The sequence below is a fragment of the Podarcis melisellensis genome, assembly GCF_964234715.1.
Source record: "Podarcis melisellensis genome assembly, chromosome: 6".
Taxonomy (NCBI): domain Eukaryota; kingdom Metazoa; phylum Chordata; class Lepidosauria; order Squamata; family Lacertidae; genus Podarcis; species Podarcis melisellensis.
Window position 1 is genome coordinate 46,356,710 of NC_138538.1, and position 22,696 is coordinate 46,379,405.

A 22,696-nucleotide genomic window follows, 5' to 3' on the forward strand; every position below is an offset into this window, starting at 1 on the left:
ATAGGCTGCACTATTTCCATTAGGGGCAAGAAAGATAAGGGCAAACTTTCTGGATAGTGCAAGTGCCAAAACCCAGAGACACTGACCAGAAGGAACATTGCTAAATTTTGAACATTGTAGATTTGTTCTGGTCTGGTGCATGCAATGTCTTTCGTTGTGTAGTTGTGTGGTTTGTGCTCATACTGTATTGTGATGACCATTAGTTATAAACAATAAAAGCTACTGACCAACTACTGGTTTCTCAGTAACACGCCAGATCTTTCTCTCCAGGCAACTTTCCCCATTATTTTGGCACGGTCTTAATGTTTCTAACCTAACTCTAGAGACACTCCTTCAGAGACCACCATGAGTGCAGGCTGCCAGACATTAGGATGGACCTGATTTTCTGAGCACTCTGAACCTTGAACTGGAGCAGCAAAGTTCAGCAGACCATACATTGATGGTAATGAGCAAATGATCAGTACACTCCAGATTCTAATGCACATAGAAGCTTTGTTAGGTAGAAGGTAGGATCCTGAATGCTTACATGCCCGGACCCTTTCCTTACATGGTGATGTCATCTCTTCTCCAACTCTTTTATCATTCGCTCTTTCGTCTAGAAATGGGCCCTTTAAACACTGTTGTCACTCTCACCGGAATAGCAAGTTGGAGGAATATTGAAGCTGTTGACTCTTTGGTCCTGAATAATGTGGCTGCTGACGGTCTCAAGGGGGTAGAAGCTGTGGTCAGCTCTTGGAAGGGGATAGAAGCTGTGTCCAGTCTCATCAGTGCCTTGGAGTGTGTGGAAGCTACGCCCGCTGTTATCATGGGTGCTGTCAAAGGAGACGTTGGTGCCAGTGGGCTCAGAGGAGACGTTATTGGGACCGAGAGTGTGGCTGCTCAGGTCAGAGGGGTTGGAGACTTGGCTAATCCTTGTTGATTCCAGGGGGTAGACACTGATGTTGGCCCCAAAGGGGAGGGCACTGACCACCTTGCTCTCTTCCCTGTTGAGCCGGAGGCTGAGGATGACCTTGCAGGCCTGAGCCTGCACCTCCTCCTCTGGGTGGATGATGAGAGCAAGCAGGCGGTCGGAGAGGCGGGAGTTGTTGCCAAAGATGGTTTCATGAAGGGAGTTGTCGCTGTACTGCCACTGCATCGACTGGTACTGCGGGGAGAGGCGCCCTTCGCTGAGGCGCTCCACAAAGACTAACATCTCATAGAGCAGGTTCCCTGGCAGGGATGGTTGGAAGAGGCTCAGGAACTCAGCGGGTGTCTTGGGGAGAAACACCACAAATGGCATTAGTCAATTTCTCATCTTCCTTCATCTTCCTTCCCCTCATTCCTCCTCATCCCCATGATAATAATAATAATAATAATAATAATAATAATAATAATAATAATAATAATAATAATTTTATTATTTACACCCCGCCCACCTGGCTGTGTTGTGCAGCCACTCTGGGCAGCTTCCAACACATAAAAACATAATAAACATAATCTGCCTTCAGATGTCTTCTAAAAGTCAGATAGTTGTTTATTTCCTTGACATCTGATGGGAGGGCATTTCACAGGGTGGGCACCACCACCGAGAAGGCCCTCTGCCTGGTTCCCTGCAACCTCACATCTTGTAGTGAGGGAGGCGCCAGAAGGCCCTCAGAGCTGGACCTCAGTGTCCAGGCTGAACAATGGGGGTGGATGGTATACAGGGCCCTGATCCATGCATGTCGATCTGTGAATAAGTAGTTAATGACAATATTAACCCTCACTCTCAACCTCTGTCACTGGGGATGATGTAGGAAATGGAGCAGCTACAACCAGCAGGATGCCATTATTTCCTTTGTCGACCAAGAGGTTCTGATCTTTTTACATGCACCAGAACACAGAGTCCTGAGCATGGTGCAGCTCCCTACACTCCTGTGGCAACAGAGAAACTTTCGTGCCAGTGGGGGCAGGTGTGAGTGATGGTAAAAGAGGGAGCCACCAGACTAAAAGCCTGAACTTGGTTCCAAGACTTCCTGGGTTTCTGCTCCAGAGTTGGACCCTAATTTAGGGGATATGTGATCATATGGTTCTACTCTACAGAGGACAAGCCTCTAGTTAAAGGGCTAGCCAATCCAAGTCCAGTTTAAAGACAAAGAACTGTACGATGGGAGAGCAGGAAGTTCCCTTGAATTGTTAGCACATGGACCACAGACTGAGCATCAGCACAGGTCACCAACATCAGTCTTCCTCGCTATGGTGACATGTATTGTGTATACATATGAATTAGCATTTGCTGAATTTATGCAAAACCTGTCGTCTTGTTCTCTTTCATTGGCGATACATTTCCTCCTTTTGGTTAATGCATAAGCAACCAGCCTGCTGACAGAGCTCCCATCTGCCGTGTGCTGCAGCTGTATCCTTCGGTCACCTGGGCAGGCTAAATGAGCCTAGCTGGAGCTTCCAGGAACTCCTGCCATGTCCTGTTTCCTACTTAGGCCAGAGGAGCCATGCTTTCAGCTTTCCAGCACTTCTTAAACCTCTCAGCTAAGTCTCCCTATGAGAGGCTAAGGATTTAAAAGAAGATGTGGCCTATTTCTCCACCATGGGAATTTGTGGATGTGCATGCTCAGCACATACACAAGAGTCCATGCAAAACTGAATAATGTCAAAAGGGTCTCGTACAGCAGCCAGATTGTTTGGAGCATGCAAAAGGTCTGGTGGCCATAGCGCCAGTCTCACATGGGCCCTGCTCATTGTACAAGGAATAAATAACCCTGTTCTGAGAACATGAATTACGGGACCTATTGCCTATTAGATGATTGACATTTCTAATATCAATATGCAACAATGAAAGGGTGTGGCTGCTTCCAGGCAGAGCAGAAACTGGGTGGGCTAGGGTGTTCGCCTTCAAAGGATGTGATTCTGGCTCCTGTTCATATGCTGGCTCTTGTACATTGGAATGCAAAGTGGCTTCAAATGAGCCAGCATTGATTCCCTAGTTGCAGTCCCTGGGCAACATGTATTCTCATGCCTATGTCTGAATAAAGTCCTATAACTAGAGCAGCTATCCCAGGGCTTTTTTCAGCCAGAACTCTCCAGATCTTAGTTCTGGCACCTCTCAGGTGGGTGCCATTGCCATTCTAAGACAACAAAAGAGGTGTTCATTGTGAGTTCTGGTGCCTCTTTTTCTAGAAAAAAAATCCTGACCTTTCCCAACCTCTGTTCTTCTGATATTCTTTATCCCCCACCCCAATACAAAGCTTTCTCATGCTGGCAGGCACAAGCCTTACCCGACAATTCATGATGTCGTACAGCAGGTCTTCCTTCTGGGCCAGTGTGCTAAGAAGCTTGAGAACCTGCACCTGAGCAAACGTGAGAATGTCAGGGTGTGTGGACACGGGTGGGTACTAGACCCCCTTTGCAAGCAAAGTAATAATTATAATAAAAATATTAATGCTTTCTAGTTGGGCAGTGGGGTTGGTGGCAAACTGCAGGAAAGACATGGGCCACGCTGAGCAAGGAAGATGACATTTGCTCCTTTCAGCTGCAAGGAGCAACCTTCCAGGCTACATCATGTTCTTCAACAGATTTGGGTTTCTGAGCAAGAATAAAAATTGAGACTGTAAGTTCAGAGTTGAGAATAGATTGATCTTTCCCTCCTTGGATGATCAGGTAGCCTGGACTTGATAGAGGACTCGGGTAACACAAACCCTAGAGAGAGCATACTGAAATATTTCATACAAAAATATGAATGCGTAAAATTACTTTATAGACTGAACCAGACCACTGGTTTATCCAGTGCTTTCTACTTGAGCTGGCAACTGCTCTCCAAAGTCACACTGATAATTTGATCAAAGGTCAGGGTATAGATCCTGTTTCTCACTCTACTTCTGATGTTCAGGCTGTGAGTGCCATCAATTATGTAGCAAATAAAGAACCATTCAGGAACAAGAGGGAGATATCAGCAGTCTTGGGTGTGTGTGCCAGAAGTCCCCATAGTTTGCAGAAATACAAAAATAATACACAGAAAAACATCCTGAGGGAAGGGGCCCACAAAACTCCCAGTGGGGACTGTACATACTCAATGGCCACAGAACAAACAGACTGCCTATGGGTGGGGGAACCAGAGAGCAAGGAGAATAAAATGGAATGTAGTGACTGGAACTCCAAGCAGGAGCACTCTAGGCTGCAACATTTTGTTGCAGAACCCCACATGTAATAAATAAAAAGTTCATTTAGCAAAAAGGTGAAATATTAGCCATCAGCGTTTCCTTCTAGGAACTACTAGAGCTGTACTCCTTCCCAACTCCAGGCTAACGCTGTACCTGAGGAGGAAGAGAAGGTACCTGCCTGTGGTTTTTTGTACCTTGGCCATAGTGTTTGCCATGAGAAGGATTTCCAGGAAGTTCGGCAGCATCCCTCTCAGGAGAGTGTGGGTGTTGTCTGGAATATTCAACCCGTTCAGCAGCCTCAACCCTGCAACCTGAAGGGTGGGGTCCCAAGAGCCAGTCACCAGCTCAACAATCTTGGGAACGTATTCCTGCATCAGAAAACAGACCAGCATTTTATTTTAAAGACCCGCACTCTGCCCTTCAGCAGTATTGCAGGCAGTTAGGCCCCCACCCCACAGATGGCAACGAGTGCTTCAAAAGGTGATAAGTCTTTGCCGCAGCATTTCAGGCCTCCGGCTGAGAGGGCTCCTAGAGGCACCACTGCCTCCTAGCAATCCAGGGTGAAGTGTAAATAGTCCTCCTATGGCTATGATGAGTATCATATCAGGGTATCATCCAGACCAGACCTCACCCTCTGTACCTGTTTTCCAGCTTTTGCTCAGAATCGTGGAAAAAGAAAAAAAGAGTGACTCAGAATACCCACAAGCATGTATTTGCTTTCGCCACTGATTATCGTAGCATCGTAGTTGGAAGAGATCCTGAGGGTCATCTAGCAGTCCAACCCTCTGCAATGAAGGAATATGCAGCTGCCCCTTACCGGGATTGAACCTGCCACCTTGGCATTATCAGCATCACCCTCTAACCAACTGAATCATCAGTCATCACAGCTCGTCCTATATTTTTAGTATTCAAGATCAAGGCATGTAAGAGCTCCTCACTTCTTGATTATCAGGCTGTTGCACATTTCGGTGCAAATGTTGTAGGTACTGGCAGAGATGGTTTGTGAGTCTTGGGGGGGGATTGAACTAAATAAAATTAATTATGTGTTTTTATGCATTTATTTACTTTTGTTTTATTTTGTGTACATTTCTATTCCCCCTTTCCTCTGAGGAGTCATAGGTTCTCCCCTTTCAGTTTATCCTCACAACAGCCTTGTGAGGTTGGTTAAGCTGAGAGATAGGGTCTGGCCCAAGGTCACCCAGTGAGCTTCCCGGTTGAGTGGGGATTACCAGGTCCCAAGCAACCTATGTATGTCTACCCGGAAGTAAGGTTCACTGAATTTAGGGGGCTTACTCCCACGTTAGTGCGTCTAGCATTGCAGCTTTAGTTTCCAGTCATTATGGTCTACCGTGGTTAATGTTTCACTCCACCCGCTTTCATTCCCTTCCTTCCTCACGCTCTGCCAGCCTAGTCCTTGCGAAATGTTTCACATTCTGCAAGAAATTAAACACTACAGGCAGAACGGATTATGTAAAGGAAGACCAAATGCTCCAAATCCCTATAATTTGTTTTGAACAAAGCCTTTCGTTTCCCCTGGCCCAGAATTCAGATTTCAATTCTGGCTGCAGCTGAGGGCAACCTCAGCCCGTTGCAAGGACTCTGCCCATTCAAAACGAAATTTTAAAATGTGAATGAAAACAAGGACAAAACACAAAGAAGTGTCTTATGTTCAGTGGGTAAGGTGTCCTCTGGTGGTGACGGTTGGAATTGCTCTTTTTTAAGTGCCCTTGTAGTTCTAACATGCACGGGACAAAAATGGTGCTCCGTTGGGGCTCAAGATGCCAAACATTGGTGAGACTAATCCAGGTTTGATTCACTAAAAATCATGGGTGGGATTCAGCTAAGTTTTACTCAGGGTAGACCCACTGATATGAGCATGACAAAGTCTGTTCATTTCAACAGGTTTATTCTGAGTAAAAACTAAATTGCATACCAGCCAATCATTGGGTTCACGGAAGCAGAAAGAGAGCACAGTTGTTTGTGCAGCCTAACATCATGTCAGCTGTTACAATCCAAAGTTCCATGCAAACATAGGTGGTGGATTAGAGGTGGATTAGGGGAGCACAACCAGTTCGCCTGCAGGAGGCGCTGCAACAATGACGAATAATGGGTGGGTGCCAAATTTTGGTGTTGCACAAGGCACCACTGAGATTGTAAAGCCCAAAGTCCACCACTGATAGGGAATGCAGGAAGGCTGCTTTATACTGAGTCAGACCCACTGGCCCATCTAGCTCAATACTGTCTACACTGATTGGCAACAGCTCTCCAGTGTTTCAGGCAGGGAGTGTCTTCCAGTCTGACTTTGGGTCCCCGGGGATTGAACCTGGGACCTTCTGCCTGCAAGGCGGGTGCTCTGCTTTTGAGCTATAGTCTTTTCCCCATTGGGGGCCGAGGCAGAATTGACTAATTTCATGTACTTCCTGCAGGCAACTCCAAATGAAACATGATAAGGGAGAGTTTGGATCCATGAACAGGAACCCTCTTTTTTATGTAAAAAGCAGCTGTGGAGGATGTTAAGATTTTGATTGGGGCTGCAGTGCTGGGAGTGGAGGGTTTAACCCTTTCCCTGTGCCGTTATCCTAATATATACAGTAAGTCCATGCAAAGGCAAAGCTATTTTGCCATCAGAGGCAGTGGCGACCACCAACTTAATTGCCTTTAGAAGAGGATTGTACAAATCTGCAGAGAATAAGGTTATCAATGGCTAGTAGCCGTGAGAGCTAGGCACTGCCTCCACATTGGGAGGCAGTAATACTTATGAATACCAGTTGCTGGAAACCAAAAAAGGGGAGAGTTCTTGTGCTCAGGTCCTGCTTGAGAGTTTCCCACAGGCATCTGGTCGGCCACTGTGAGAACAGGATGCTGGACCAGATGGGTTAGTTTCCTGAGCCAGCAGGACTATTCTTATATTCCTATGTTTCTGCCTTACAGAGGCAGGGCACTGAACCTTCTTGCTCCCAGTCTTTGTTTATTTTATTTCTTATAGGTAAAGGTAAAGGGACCATTATGTCCAGTCATGGCCGACTCTGGGGTTGCGGTGCTCATCTCGCTTTATTGGCCGAGGGAGCTGGCGTACAGCTTCTGGGTCATGTGGCCAGGATGACTAAGCCGCTTCTGGTGAACCAGAGCAGCGCACGGAAACTTCGTTTACCTTCCCACTGGAGTGGTACCTATTTATCTACTTGCACTTTGACATGCTTTCGAACTGCTAGGTTGGCAGGAGCAGGGACCAAGTAACGGGAGCTCACCCCATTGCGGGGATTCGAAACACTGACCTTCTGATCGGCAAGTCCTAGGCTCTGTGGTTTAATCCACAGTGCCACCCATGTCCCTTTCTTATAGGTATTCCCCTTAAAAATCTGAAAGGCAGCTTACCAAAATAATTTTAAAACAGTCAAATAAAAATAGGCAAAACATATGAACAATCAACATAAAATCAGCAGCAGAAATGAAACAGACCAAATTAATATTAAAAGTATGCTGAGGAAGAAAGGCATATGGAGGGCATGACAGTTGAGAAAACCTTAAAAGCTGTTTTCCTGCATTGTTAATAGATGAAGCCTTCTAGAAATGATCTAGGGTAAGAACTTCAGACACACTAGAGCTGTTGTTTTTTACACAGTTTCCTTAAGTGGTTACCTGGATTTTGATTTTGAACCGCCAGACGACAGTGAAAGCTTTGAGGGCATGCAGTGCCTCTGTTTTGACGGCTTTGTCTCCGTCATCCAGGAATAATGCCACCAATCTAATGTCATCATTGGTGCAGGCATTTGCCTAGAAAGCAAGAAGCAGATTATCAGATGGGAATATGCCTGAATTGAGGCCACCTGAATTAGAGTGCTCCGCGCATTTCATGTTCACACAACACCTTGTTGCCAAGATGCTGAACCTGACGGTTCAGTCTAGGTGGTGGTGTAACTGGCAAGAGATGTGATGAATTTTCATCAGCACTGAACCCTGGGCTAGATTTCACAATGGGATTTCAGATATTGTGGCACTTATGGCTTAACCCAAGTGTTTACCAACCCAGCCCACTTTCTGAAACAGCCTATGATCTCTTAAGATTCAAAATGGAAAGACCAGCTATTCCACTGGGACATGGAATTTAATCATGGGCAGATACCTCTGACTAGCAACACCAATGCATTGGCAAGCATAAATTTGGAACTAGACAGGGAGAAAAGCCAGTGGGGAGGGCAATTTGAAGCAGGTCAGTGGCAGGGGAAGAAAAGGGTTAAGTGCTCCCCCCTCAGTTGCTATTATCTACTCCTGGAGTGTCATTGGAGCTATAATATGCACATTGGTGCTTAGCATGTAACTTTCCTAGAGAAAGGTAGAAGGAACAAGTGGTCACTGCAAAGGACTCTTATGTGCTCAGAAGTTATACTCTGGTTTCCCATTGGTCCCAGGAATATTCCTACTTTGCTGTTGGTAGCTATTCCCTATGTAAAGGTAAAGGTACCCCTGACCGTTAGGTCCAGTCTTGGATGACTCTGTGTTGGGCACTCATCTTGCTCTATAGGCAGAGGGAGCTGCTATTTGTCTGCAGACAGCTTCCGGGTCATGTGGCCAGCATGACTAAGTCACTTCTGGCGAACCAGAGCAGCGCACGGAAACACCGTTTACTTTCCCGCCGGAGCAGTACCTATTTATCTACTTGCACTTTGACGTGCTTTCGAACTGCTAGGTTGGCAGGAGCTGGGACCAGGCAATGGGAGCTCACCCCGTCACGGGGATTTGAACCACCGACCTTCTGAACCAGGCTCTGTGGTTTAGACCACAACTCCACCTGCTGTCCCTATGTGCCTGGAGTTAAACATGTATTAAGGTGACAATGTGCCTTTGGGGGCCAGCATTATATTTTGGAGAATCTCATCCAGTTTTGATTCATTAAAAATAATGCACTGAAGGTGCACTGAAGCAGAAACAGGGTGTTGTTGTTGTTTTTTAAATGCACCCAATCAGCTGCCCAGTTTGAGCTCCACACATGCACAGAGCTCCTCTTGCTGGCCAAGGGTTCCATAGGCATAGTGGGCTCAATAGTGTTCCATAGTCCACAGTGGGAAAGCTGCATTTGCTCTTGCAAGGCTCAAGCTACCTTGCTGTTGATTTTTTAAAAAACAAACAAACAAAAACCACACAATTAATATTAGCTAATATTAGGGGTGGGACCTCGCCAAATGGTGAGCCCTGTCAGCCTACCTGCAGGCTTTCTGAATCTACAAAGCCATGCTGGACCAAATTGGATTTCCACAGCAGAGCAAGCAGCAAACAGTCAAGTTAACTCTAAAATACCTCCCCAACCAGAGACTGATACTCTCAAGTAGGGCCAGTTCAGCTATAGATTCCCAGCCTTCACAATCTGTGTCTTGTATGCAGCTTTCAGCTTCTGCTGAAACTCCCGCCTAGTTTTTCTCAGTGCAAGGTGGCACCTTAAATCCACACCAGTGAGAATGTTTGGCTTGAAAGACACTGGGAACGAAGCCACGTTGATCACTAGAGGAATATGGCAATGCTGAACAGGAGCCAACTGCACTAATCAGGCTTGATATTGCACGTTGCATCTGTGCCCTGCAACTTTTGACTTTCACCTCTGATTCCTTCAGATAGATACACTGAGTGATGGTATGAAGCGTTGTCCTCTTGGAGTTGTCATCTAGGTTTGGGCTGAGAGACAGCAGGAGTCTCCTGAGCTCTCCAGGAACATTTGCTCTTGCAGATGGAGCTGGATAATACTCAACGGCTAGATCTAGAAGCAATAATCCAGAGGTGAATTAGGACAATTTACAGACATTTTTGATCCAGAACTTCCTGCATTTCTGCATCAGTGCAACAGAAGTGACAGGAAGCTTCTGTGGACATTTCAATACCTCATAAAGCATGGCTGGGGAGCCTGTGGCCCTCCAGATGTCGTTAGACTGCAAACTCCATCATCCCCAACCATTATTATAAAAAATTGATAAATCACCACTGTCATCATCACCCCCAACCATTAGCCATTCTGGGTGGAGTTGCTAGGAGTTGGGAGTCCAACAGCATCTCAAGGGGCATTGGATTATCCACTTGGCATGGGGGTTCTCTGTGCTGATACCACCAGTCCCCCCTACAACCTGCATATAGCAGGCTGTTTCACAAAGCTCATGCAACTATTCTGAAGAAACCTAGATGTGCATGGGTGCCAGAGTTACTTTCTGTTTGTAGCTACCTAACTTGGGGAAACACTTCATGAATCTGAAGTAGTGGACTGCAGTGCATTGAAACCTATGCCATGGTAGGCTTATTAGTTCGAGGGGGCACATATATTTTTCCCTACACCCTGCTGCAGCACACTAACATGAAATAGAGTTACAGAAAGACAAAAACGTGCCATCATTAACCACACAACAACTGGAGTGAAGAGTCAATGATGAAGGAAATATATGATTAGTTCCTGGACAATGACTTGTGTTGGGACTTCAGTACCTTCTGTATTTACCTGCCCAAACCCAAACCCTAAGGTAATCTACAAACATCCTTCTCTGTGTGCCCTTTCAATCTGAAGCTTGGAGGGCGGCCACTAGAGGTAGTGTCACCAGACACTAGAATGCTCTCCCTGGGACCTAGGATATGTTCTCCCTAGGTAAGCATGCCTGGTGCCCACATTGCTGTCTCTGTGGTGTCTGGTTAACATTTTCCTCACCCAGACCTTGGCTTATAAGATTTAGTTTTAAGCCCCAGCTATCCAGTTGGTGGTTCTAATGTAGATATGTGATGGTTGTTTTAGTTAGGTGTTGTATATTGTATTTTACTGTGCTGAATACTTTTTTTTTTTTTTACACTGGGGACTCAGCTATACAGCTGCAAATAAAACATTTTAAATGTGTTGTAAAGCGCAATATACAACTGTGACACTAGATGGCGACAGTGAGCTATGCCAAATTCAATTTATTTTTCAAAACCTTTTTTCAAAAAAGCATTTTCACAGCTTTTTTTAAATGTGTGTGTAGATTCCACCTGGATCTCTCTTAAACTTATTGCTGTTTTATTTTAGTATGGTTTTATCATTATATTTGATTCTCTTCTTTTTTTATCTGCAAGGCACATAGATAATTTGTTTTATCAGGTATCTCATAAACAGAATGAATGTACTGGATGGGTGGATGGATGATGTGCTATATGGCCATGACCCTTCTGGAACAACAACAAACAACAACAACAAACATGTGGCGTGAGAATGCGTCATCATCTCCCTATATCCCATATGACTCACTGGCAAAATTCATTTGATCCGGGTTGTAGGGGGGACTTCTGAACATTGATAGGAGAGTCTTGGACACCAGATAGATGGCTGTAGCTCCTGTAGCTGCAGTTAACACATTTTTTTTAGTTACCAGATCGTAGTATTTCTTCATCCTGCCTTGAGCTTACTAGGGAATTCTGGCCACCAGCAACCCACCAACACAACCACCTATGGAAATACTTGACTGCTCATTACATGGTTTGTGATGTCACCTGAGTCCACCATAACAACTGTGGCACATCATCATCACAGGATATGAGAGGTAAGACTTCTGAGTCCTCCCTCCCCACTTGCTGATGTTATCAAAACATTGTGAGAAGTTGACAGACTGCTTCTCAATGTAATCTCAGACAGTAAAATACAGGAAGGGATTATAGTTCTGTGGAAGAGCAAGTGCTTGGCGTGCAATTCAATCCCTGGTATTTCATCTTAGAAGAATCAGCTACTACAAAGAGCTTGTATTACAGCTCCCATCATCCCTAGCCATTGGCCATGTTGGCTAGAGCTGATGGGAGCTGGAATCCAACCACATCTGGAGGGCCACAGGTTCCCCATCCCTGAGGTGGGAAGTCAAAGACTTCTGCTTGAGACCCTGGATGGCAACTGCCAGTCAGAATAGATAATAGTGAGATACAGAGACAAACACATTGACTTGGTTCCAGGCAACTTCCTAATACGGGTCCTAATTTAAGAAGAAAAAACAACCCCTTTTTTTATACTCTGAAAAGGCAACAGAGAAGCCTGGAAAGGGCACATCTGTTTCATTGGTCCTCCTTGGGTTCATCCATCTATCTCCTTCTAACAACATAACTACCTAGAGCAGAAGTCAGCCTGGGGGCCACATTTCCTCATATGCAACTTTCTGGAGGCCACACGCTAGAGAATATGCATGAACTTGCCATGCTTTCCCAGAAATGAAAAATACACTGCATCAAAAATATACTTGTGCAGAACAATCCTAAGCAAACGTACTCAGTTGGGTGGCCACTTACATATTACCAGAGAGAGAAGAAATGCATCTCCTCAAAAAGGACAAAGAGATGGTCCAGATTTGCAAATTTAAATTTGCAAAGAATTAATATTATTTAAAGAAAAATAGAATGCACCTCACCAAGATCGTGACTAGGTGAGTTGTGGGCTTGCTCAGTCACTCAGTGGGCAAGTTCAAGGCCTCTGCTTTCCCTTCTCATGGTTCCTGATCTGTAAACCAAACCTGACCTCAACAAACAGAGGACTATCCTCTGCAGCCTAGGACTCACAGCCAGCCTATTGCTTGGAAGCAATTTTACAGACATTGGGAGTGCTTGGGTCAGGGATCTTGGAGGTGGAAGGAGGCATCAGCCTTGCTCCTTGAAGAACCACTGGCAGGCCCCAGAAGAGGGCAGCAAAACCCTTGAGATGGCCCGGGGCTCCCCAGAGACCAGACTGAAGAATGTAACACTTCTATATGCTGTATCCTGGTGAGTCAGAAAGGAGATGTTGTGGGTGAAGAATGTTACTCAGGTTCCAAACTCGTCTTGCTTCCTTTCTTCTTTATTCAAGTATTCTCTAGACATTTCTCTGCACAGTGAGTGTTACTTTTGTTTTGCTGGAGGCTGTAGCATTCCCCTTGAATTCACTGTGGGAAGCCAAGTGAGCAGGGGTTGTGCAGTCTGCACTGGATTTAGGGTCATTCTTCACAGCTCCGTAGATGGGCAGTGGACTAGCATGGTTTGAAACCTTGGTACATACAAGGATCAGCTGTAAATGTATTCAGGACTTCCGTTCCTAAGAGAAACCCCACACTAATATGGCAACTCTCCACCTACTGCCTCTTCAGCAGGCTGTAGCAAAGGCTGTAGCCTCCCACTCACAAGATCTTCTTTTGCTCCCTTTCCACCTCAAATACCCATCCCTGTAGCTTTTCTTCTACCTCTCTGACTTTGTAAAACTATGCCATCGAGTCAATTGGATCAGAGCAACTGCCCATCTAACCTCACATCTGCTACTGGCAATGGGCAGGAAAGGATGAGAAATTACTGCACACACGTTAAAACCACTTCCTTTTTGTTATTTTAGATCCGCTGTTTAATTTCACGAGTTGCCCCTCTGGTTGGCAAGCTCTGAACCTCAAAGCTCAAAAGGAAATAGAAAGCAACAACCCCAAGACCACGTCAGTGGGGCAGGTGGTGGTGGAGAGTCTCCTTCTATGAGAACGGAAACACAGAACTTAGAACAGAATGGAATAAAAGAGTAGATTGATTTATTCATTTAACAAAAGGTCTATACCTCTTGATTGCCAGAAAATCTCTAAGCGGTTTAAGATAATATAAAATAAAACCTTCAAGTTCTCGATTAAAATACGGGTATTTTAAAACAGTCAAAGATAATTAAAATCAACGGTTGCTAAAAAGTGATAAAACACAGGTAACTTTAACATGTCTTGATATGCTTGCCTAAACAACAATGTTTTAAGCAGGTGCTTAAATAAGACAGCAAAGGTGTCTGCCTGATGTCAAAAGGCAGTGAGTTCCAAAGTTTAGGTGAGGCCGCCCCCCAAAAAAATGATTTCTGAGAAGTGTGGAATGAATATTATATGGCACCTGTAACATGGTCAGTTCTGCATATTGAAGCAGTCAAGTGGGAATATATGGGGTAACACAATCTGCCCAAATAAAATACAGTGGTACCTCACGTTAAGTACTTAATTCGTTCCGGAGGTCTGTTCTTAACCTGAAACTGTTCTTAACTTGAAGCACCACTTTAGCTAATGGGGCCTCCCACTGCGGCTGCGCCGCCACTGCATGATTTCTGTTCTCATCCTGAAGCAAAGTTCTTAACCTGAGGTAATGTTTCTGGGTTAGTGGAGTCTGTAACCTGAAGCATATGTAATCTGAAGTGTATGTAATCTGAGGTACCACTGTGGAATGATTTGCTCTCTTTCTTATGTTCAGCACAAAAAGTAGTTTTTCTCATTCTGGAATAGTTCATGCTTGTCCTCATCATGCTGCTGTCAATCTAGATTGATTAGATCCTGCTGTCCACAAGGGTGGGTGTGGTTGTTTGATAAATGTTTGAAAACTTTCCCCTTGATTAGGTCATCCACACCTTTTCCTCCCTGTACATGCCCCAGGTGAATGGAGAAGGAAGCGATGATTACGATCCTGGTATATGCCCTCAGCATCCTTGGGCAGGTGTAGATACATCCCCGATTGCCGGAACTGCCTACATCTGTTTTCAAATGGGCACAGTGCAGGGTAATGCCAAATCAATCTACAGTGGTGCCTCGCAAGACGAAATTAATTCGTTCCGTGAATTTTTTCGTCTTGCGAAGCATGAAATCCCATAGGAATGCATTGAAAATCAATTAATGCGTTCCTATGGTCAAAAAAAGTCCAAACAAAGCCAAATTTGGTACAACAAGAATTTATTAAGTGCTCTTTAAAGTCACACATACTGTAAAGAGCATTTCAAAATTCAAACACAGAATTTTTTTTAAAAAAACAGCAGAGTGGCCCAATGGTCACAGAAAATCATAAAAATGCAGGGAAAAAAACACAAGCTTCCAGATTCTTGCAAACCCCTCCCCAACTGTTCCCCCAGCCACCCAGCACACAGAAATTCAAATCCAGAATTTTTTTTAAAAAACAGCAGAGTGGCCCAATGGTCACAGAAAATCATAAAAATGCAGAAAACACACACACAAGCTTCCAGATTCTTGCAAATCCCTCCCCAACACCAAGTCCTTGAATTCCAAACACCCCAACCCAAAATCCAAAACCCCCCAAAAAAGTTTTAAAAGCTTAACTTACCAAATGGCTGCAAAAGAAGTTTGGGAAAAGCTTCAAAAATCACCAAAGTCTTTAAAAACCTCAAAAAAGGCTACTATGTACACTGCGTTCTATGAGTTGCTCCTCAAAGTCAAGTCGCAACTGTATTAATGGTGTTAAGAAAAAGGAAACAAACTTGCAAGACGTTTTCGTCTTGCGAAGCAAGCCCATAGGGAAATTCGTCTTGCGAAGCAGCTCATAAAACGGAAAACCCTTTCGTCTAGCGAGTTTTCCGTCTTGCGAGGCATTCGTCTTGCGGGGCACCACTGTACAATGAGCTTTTATATTTGGAATGAAACCAGTTTCTCAAGAAGTATTTTTCAGGGGCAAAAATAAGAAGGAGAAGATCTAGATGGTGTGCAGATTTACGTAGGAAAAAACCAAGCCTCCACTGATTCTAGAACAAGATGTCATGTGTATGCAGCCTGGCTGTTGGGGTGGGGATGAAAAAAATAAGGAAGGGGAACAGTGGAGCAGCTAGCATCTTGGACAGCAGCATTTCGCACTGCACCATTTTGTTGCAGATCTCATTTACAGAATAGTCATCTCATTCTCAAGTTATGTTGTGCACTTAGCTTCCAAGGTTTTCCCAGAAACTGTTCTTGGCAATGAAATAGACGTGTATCTAACCATTTACAAATTATATTTGCTGACATTGCAAGACTCATTTTCTAAGATGCAGGCCTTCTGACCTGACTGAAAGCTTGGGAACCACACTTTGAGACTATCAGCAGGAAAGACCCGCATATTTTGAAGCTTTCTCAGAAGCAGACTCATTTAATTCCGCCCCCCCCTTTTTGCTCAATGTTTTTAGAATGGTCTTGCCAAAACACTCCTGTGATGGAAACTATTTACATGGGAAGCCATCCTCAAAAGCTATAGGAAATCTGACAGTCCACACACAGGGGCTCCCAGTTCCTCCCAGGCCAAAGTGTTTTCCGCACCAGGAAAGCGTAACATGTGAAGTGGACCCCAAGAGAAACAGCACACATGCACAAGACCTTGGTCATGATTACGGGCTTTGCGGGGAATTGTATTGGAGCTAAGGAGCAGAGTGATTCGGACCATGCCAACAAACACAACTCTGTGACCTCTGCAACTGGACCCTTCCTGACCCCAAGCATCTTACTGGGGATAAAAATAGCATCTGCCCATAAAATTCTGCTTGCACGTAGCCAGATCCACACATTAGATGCTTTTTTCTATTTTAATGTACCTGTCATCATGTTACCATTGCAGACCTTCACGTAAAATGATAGTCTTCCTTATTGTTCTCTGCCATGCCTTGAAATCTGTTGTAACCTTTGATCAAAGATTGTCTAGTGGCAGAATGATATGCATTCTTTCATTTCTACCCCTTTCTTTATGCCTCCATTGCTAAGGCTCGTCAGGTGTTTGTGTGTTTGTATGTTAGGGAGACCACACTGCTTTGCATATGCTAATTTATAGGTACAACTGCAAATTTAGAAATAATTACTGTAATTCAAGTAAAAATACCATACATCTCACCATAGAAGGGAAGACTGTGGCCGGGTGACCTGGATGTTGTCTGTTGCTTAGTCTGCCGCGGGGGAGCTATCTGTGGATGAACAACTTCAAGGCCCTGTTCTCCCTTCCTATGGGTCTTTTCTCTAAACTGAGCTTGGGCAGGCCTTTCAACAGAGGATGACCGGGGGCCTTAACATCCTGCCCTCTGTACAGCAGGGTACACAGACAGTCTAGCACAGTGCTTGTCAACCTTCTTAGGCTCATAGGCACATATGAGGAGTTTCCGTTCTTCCTTTTTTCTCCCCTTCCATTTTATTCTTTCCTATACTATACAAATACAGAATACATAACATATAATATTAAAGAGAAAAGAAAAGCTGAAGGAGAGAAAAAGCAACAATAAAAGCGCATATATAATTACAATGCATATTTTCCATTTTCATTTTATACTAAATCTCTATGTAATTTGTTCAGAGATTATAAATAGATTACAGCACACCTAATTAATGGATTTACATTTTCCTACACTGTTTTTGAGTGAGGTATCATCCCCTCTGGTCACAACTGTCCCCTAACGTAGACAGACAGAAGAATACATGCAGACACATTTTGCTTCTCCAAGGGACTTGGGTTAAAGTCAGTTCCAGTAGAATTGATCTGAGTCTTGAAAAGCGCATAGAGCTGAAAGAGGAAGTTGGAAAGAGTGTCCCTTTTGAAACTTCCACCTTCAGCTCTCTCAACTTTTGAAAGGGTATAAAGGTAGCCACCTTCACCACCTACTGGCCAAGGGGCCAGTCTGTGTGGGAGCTCAGAGGTTTCATGGGCATGAGAGGAAAACCTCAAGGTGCCCCTGAACTCACAGGTGCTGAACTATGACCCCTGCTCTAGTGTGTGTGTGTGTGTGTGTGTGCGTGCGCGCACACACACACTTGAAAGTATGTTCGGCAAAATGCACCCTCTGCTGCATGTTGAAATCTCCACTAGATTTCACAGGCCCTGCATAGCTCTACAAGAGATACTCCACACTTGACAATAACCAGAACAGAATGCCTGTGAAATTGTGCTTATGACTACAGAGAGATGCATGATAAGATACCCCAATATGGACAGTCATTAACAGCAGGGCTGTAACCTTTGATGCAGTCTTCTCCAACCTGATGCCCTCCAGATGTTTAGGATTACAACTCCCAACATCTGGAGGGCATCAGATTAGGGGTGCTTTAATGAGTTAATTTGTTGGGTTGATCAATGAAAAACCTGTTTTAATTGGCTATGGAGACATCCCAGATTAATCAGGCAATACTTTTTTTTTAAGGGTCCATTAGGTTGGAGCAAGTAAGCTGAACACAGGTCCCCTTGAAATCAATGGAATGTTAGTCATGACTTAAATTAACACCACTTGATTTCAACTAACTTAAGCCTGGATCTAACTCAACATTTTTTTTTATCTGCATTTTATATATTTAAAGCACTCTTGCGCCATTTTGGCTGTCATGGCTTCCCCCAAAGAATCCTGGGAACTATAGTTTGTTAAGGGTGCTGGGAACTGTAGAAATGTAGGCGTCTGCGAACAGCTCTAAACAACTAAGCAAAGCCTCCTGGGGTTGCTTCTGAAACTGCTCTCTGCACATGTACTCACTCTTCTCACAGGTGGATCGATCACCTGAAGCTGCCTTACACTGAGCCAGACCCTGCTTCCACCTAGTTCAGCATTGTCTACCACAGGGGTGGAGAAGCTCAGACCTGGAGGGTCAAATGCAATCCCCCAGGCCTCTCTATCTGACCTGTGGTGTTCTCCAGAGGCCATACCTCCTCCTCAGCCAGTCACATCCCCTTCTGACTCTGCTTCACATCCTCCTTGAGTGTTTTTGCCAGGCTGGACTGTGCCCTTGGCCAGCCACTTCTCACTTGCCTAGACGGAAGATAGGGAGGGAGGAGCTGTGAGTCATGGGGGTTTGGAGAGAGAGAGAGTGAATTCAACAGTGCTTAGCTTGCTTTGGGTTGTTAATGTTGTTTAGTGCCGTAATGCTTTGCAAGTTTCTTAATATGACTTTTCTTGTGGTTGTCTAGCCTGTTTTTTACAGTTGATTTGTTAATAGTGTTTTACAGGAGCTGGTTGTTTTACTGATGATTTTGCAATTGCTTTCCTGGTGATTTGTTAGTTACTTTATATGATTTATGTTGCGATTGTGATATCCTATTACGAGAGCCAGTGTGGTGTGGTGGTTAAGAGCAATAGACTCGTAATCTGGTGAACCAGGTTCGCGTCTCTGCTCCTCCACATGCAGCTGCTGGGTGACCTTGGGCCAGTCACACTTCTCTGAAGTCTCTCAGCCCCACTCACCTGACAGAGTGTTTGTTGTGGGGGAGGTAGGGAAAGGAGAATGTTAGCCACTTTGAGACTCCTTCGGGTAGTGATAAAGTGGGATATCAAATCCAAACTCTTCTTCTTCTTGCTCTTTGTTGTATGGATGCTGCTATGTGGTTCATGAGAGTGAAAAGCTGCACAGAAATATAATAAATGAAACAAATGAGGAATATGTGTGCACGTGACAGAGAGAAAGAGTGTGTCTGTACCTGTCCAAAAAAGGCTCCATGCGCCTGGTCAACACTGACTGGCAGTGGCTCTCTGGCATTTCAGACAGGGCACATGCCCCACCCTACAGAGGTGCCAGCGACTGGCCACGGGGCTTTCTGCATGCAGCTGCTCTGCCACCAACTGGTGGTCCTTCCCTCACACTGGGACCAAGTTCCCATTTCTGGAATGGCCTCCGGTGGCTCTAGCTGCAGGCCGAGGCCTGGACGGTGGCAGGCGAGGGGGCCGACCTTGCGGAGGTCATTGCTCGCTCTCTCTGCTATTCCCAACTCGCCCGGCCCGGCAGCCTCCCTTTCGACACACACAGACGGAGGCCTCCCACTTCTTCTGTGCAGCTATTCCCTAAAGACAGCTCCTGTCTTCCTGCGCCCACCCCCACCGCCCTCACAGGGCCGTTTTTAATGCTCGAAGGTACAGGATGTTCTGTTCTCTCTCCCTCCCGCAAGCACACACTCAGGCACACTCACTCCGCGCACCCCTCCCTCTTTCTGTTCCTCACTCTCAGGCCTGTGGCCTTCACCTTTTTAACCCCTCCTCTGCCACTTCGGCACAGCTCTGTGCAAAGACAATGCCAGACTGGCTATTGCTGTTGCTCCACTTCTCTCTTTCCTCCCCCCCCCCCATGACTCCCTCCCAGAGCCTCTGCATTGCTCATCCCAGAAGTAAAAGGCAAACTCCCCGGCCTCTCATCACCATAAACTAGCAGCTCTGCCTACTTTTTATGAGGGGGTTTCCTGAAGACCTGGCCGGTAACCAGCTTGCCGGTTTACTAGGTGGCTTAGAGAGAGAGAGAGAGACAGTGTTGCTTTTCTTTTTCTCTCTCTCTCCCCTTCCTCCTCCTCCTCCCTCTCCTTTCCTCCCCTGACATTCAGTGGAACGAGACAACCCCTCCCATCGCCTGGCCCCTGCGGATCGTGTTGTCTGTTCTCCTCTGGCCCCTCCTCCTGACCCTGGTTTTTCTCCACAGGTTGGCTGTTCCTGGGTAACAAGGTTGGGAAGAAGATGACGTGGATTCACCGATAGCACACAGGGATAAGCGGAACCATCTGGCAAGAGCCGGCTTCGCTATAGGGGAAACACGCTGGCATTTTTAGTTACCTGAGAACAGGGATGGGTGAATCTGTAAATTTCATCTCACCTTAACATTTTTCCAGCCTTAGGTTCTAAATTTCCACATCAGTTTGAGCTTGCTGAGGCTTTTTTCTTTATTATTAGTCCTTGTGAAAATTCATCAGTGAATCTCTCCTGCTCTACACATTTTTCCTGCGCAATTTCACCTAATATGCACTGTCTTCCAAAGCACTATCCCCCAGGATAAAGCATTTTTTTTTAATGTTATTTTCCCAAGAGATGTGCACTTTAGGATAAGTGTTTATTTGACTGGAGAATAGCACTGCAAAATTCAGAGAAGGTTGGATGTATTTCGGTTTGTATATTGTTTCGGAAAATGTGAATTAGGTAGGTCCTGCCTTAAATGCAAACTGAATTGAATTTCCACCCTCCCCATCCTTAGTTGGGAATGGGTCTGCCTGAGCCTCTACCCAGTCATTGCCCCTCATTGTGTGATAGGCTTCAATAATTCAAGAAATTAGACCAGTTACAAAATGGGAGCACACCAAACTAGAAAACAAGGGGTGAGAAAATGTTTGAAGGGAGCATAAATGGAACAATGTGCATGTTCTAAGCGGAAATGGGGTGACCTTTGTTTCACATGTTAGATTTCTGAACCAGAAATTCTCCCATTCTTAATGCATTGTCTCTTAAGTAAGTCCTATTGATTTTTGATGACGTTCACATTCAATCTATATTTACTTATTTGTTTTTAAGCACATTTAGGCCGCCTCTCCAGACAAAGTCTTCTCAAGGCAATGTTCAACAATATGAATAACTATAAACAACAACATAAAGCACAAAATGGAAACACTATAGCATTTCAAAAATTACAACATTTGAGAATCCCAAATCACTTGGAACACAGAGGCATTTGAATTCTTTTTGAACACCAAGATTGAAATACCAAGACTGAAAAGGCCAACTGCACATCCCCTGAAATGGACTGCATAGATGAGGGGTCACTACTGAGAAGGCCCTGTCCCTTGAGCCTTCCTATCTAACTGATCATAAAGGCATGCCAGTGAGCCTAACCTCCAGTGCCAATCTCCAGGCACTGGCAGGTGCATACAGGTTCAAATGATTCTTCAAAAAACTTGATCCTCAAACTGTTTAGGCAGCAGTGGATGGTGTGGTAGGTCTGTACCGCTCACCTGACCTCCATCCGGCTGAATCCGTATCACATATCAGGACAGAGAAAGGAGGCACACAACAGCAGCAAAGTCAGAACCCTGTTGGGTCCGGCCAAAGGCCCATCTAATTATTATTATTATTTGAATTTATATACTGCCCTATACTTGGAGGTCTCAGGATGGTTCACATAAAAAGATCACGGTATATAAAACAAAAATAAAAGCAATAACCCAATAATACTCCCCACAAAAGAGCCACATTTTAAAAGGGTATGTGATGTTGATCAGGTTAACCAAAGGCCTGGTTTAAAAGGAATGTTTTTGCCTGGTGCCTAAAGGTGTATAATGAAGGCGCCAGGTTAAATTCCCTGGGGAGAGCGTTCCACAGTCTAGCATCTAGCCTAGCATCCTGTTCTCACAGTCGCCAACCAGATGGCCATGGGAAGCCTGCAAGTTGAACCCGAGCGGCACAACAATACCCTCCCCCACCTGTGATTTCCAACCACTGGGAGTCTGAGGCATAGGGAGAAATTCAATGTAGCACCATGGCAATTGTTCTGTCAAAACAAACACTTCAGCTCCTCCCCTTGTGCACTGTTCTGATGATTCTCCCATGCCAGCTTGCAGTGGGGAGGTAAGGGAGAGCAAAACCCATTGCACTAATAGGAGCCTGTGCACTGGCTTCTGCAAGCAGGACTTGCTAGCTGATTCCCACCCATACTCCCTCCCACAATGTTTATGCTCAGAGTGTGTAAGGGGTCAGCATGGATACTAAGCACCATCTCTTTCCAGGGCACCGTTGTTTCCAAAATTCATTCCTTCAAGGAAGGGTAATACAAATAAAAAGTGCCATTTGACTTTGCAGTATTGGGGATATTTATAAATATCCTGGATTGGGAAAGAGCCTTGGCTATGTAGACCTGAAGTCTGGTGGACCATTTCATCAGTGGAAATGCTTTGGAAGGAGACAAGTGGTGCTCAGTCTATTGGTATAGCACCAGCAGCAGAGAGAGGAAGACATGGGAGAGCACTCACTTGTTTATACCTGCTGCATACATTTCTCAACCTTCGCAGAAGCCTGGAAGCTAAACCACTATTAGAGCCAGCCTTCAATATTAGGATTAATTGGAGGGTGTGTAGAATAGGAG

General features: G+C 45.1%; 1 protein-coding gene across 1 annotated transcript; it reads right to left on the minus strand.

The window, feature by feature from the left end:
* Window positions 1-472: 472 nt before the first annotated feature.
* LOC309372403 (armadillo repeat-containing protein 12-like) lies at window positions 473-11,591 on the minus strand. The gene is made up of 6 exons (XM_081915964.1): window positions 11,383-11,591; window positions 9,725-9,882; window positions 7,773-7,907; window positions 4,328-4,501; window positions 3,252-3,323; window positions 473-1,252 (listed from the first exon to the last, which is right to left on the minus strand). The coding sequence occupies exons 1-6, from the start codon at window positions 11,522-11,524 to the stop codon at window positions 611-613; spliced, it is 1,323 nt and encodes a 440-aa protein (XP_081772090.1). The 5' UTR covers window positions 11,525-11,591; the 3' UTR covers window positions 473-610.
* Between the last annotated feature and the right edge of the window lie 11,105 nt (window positions 11,592-22,696).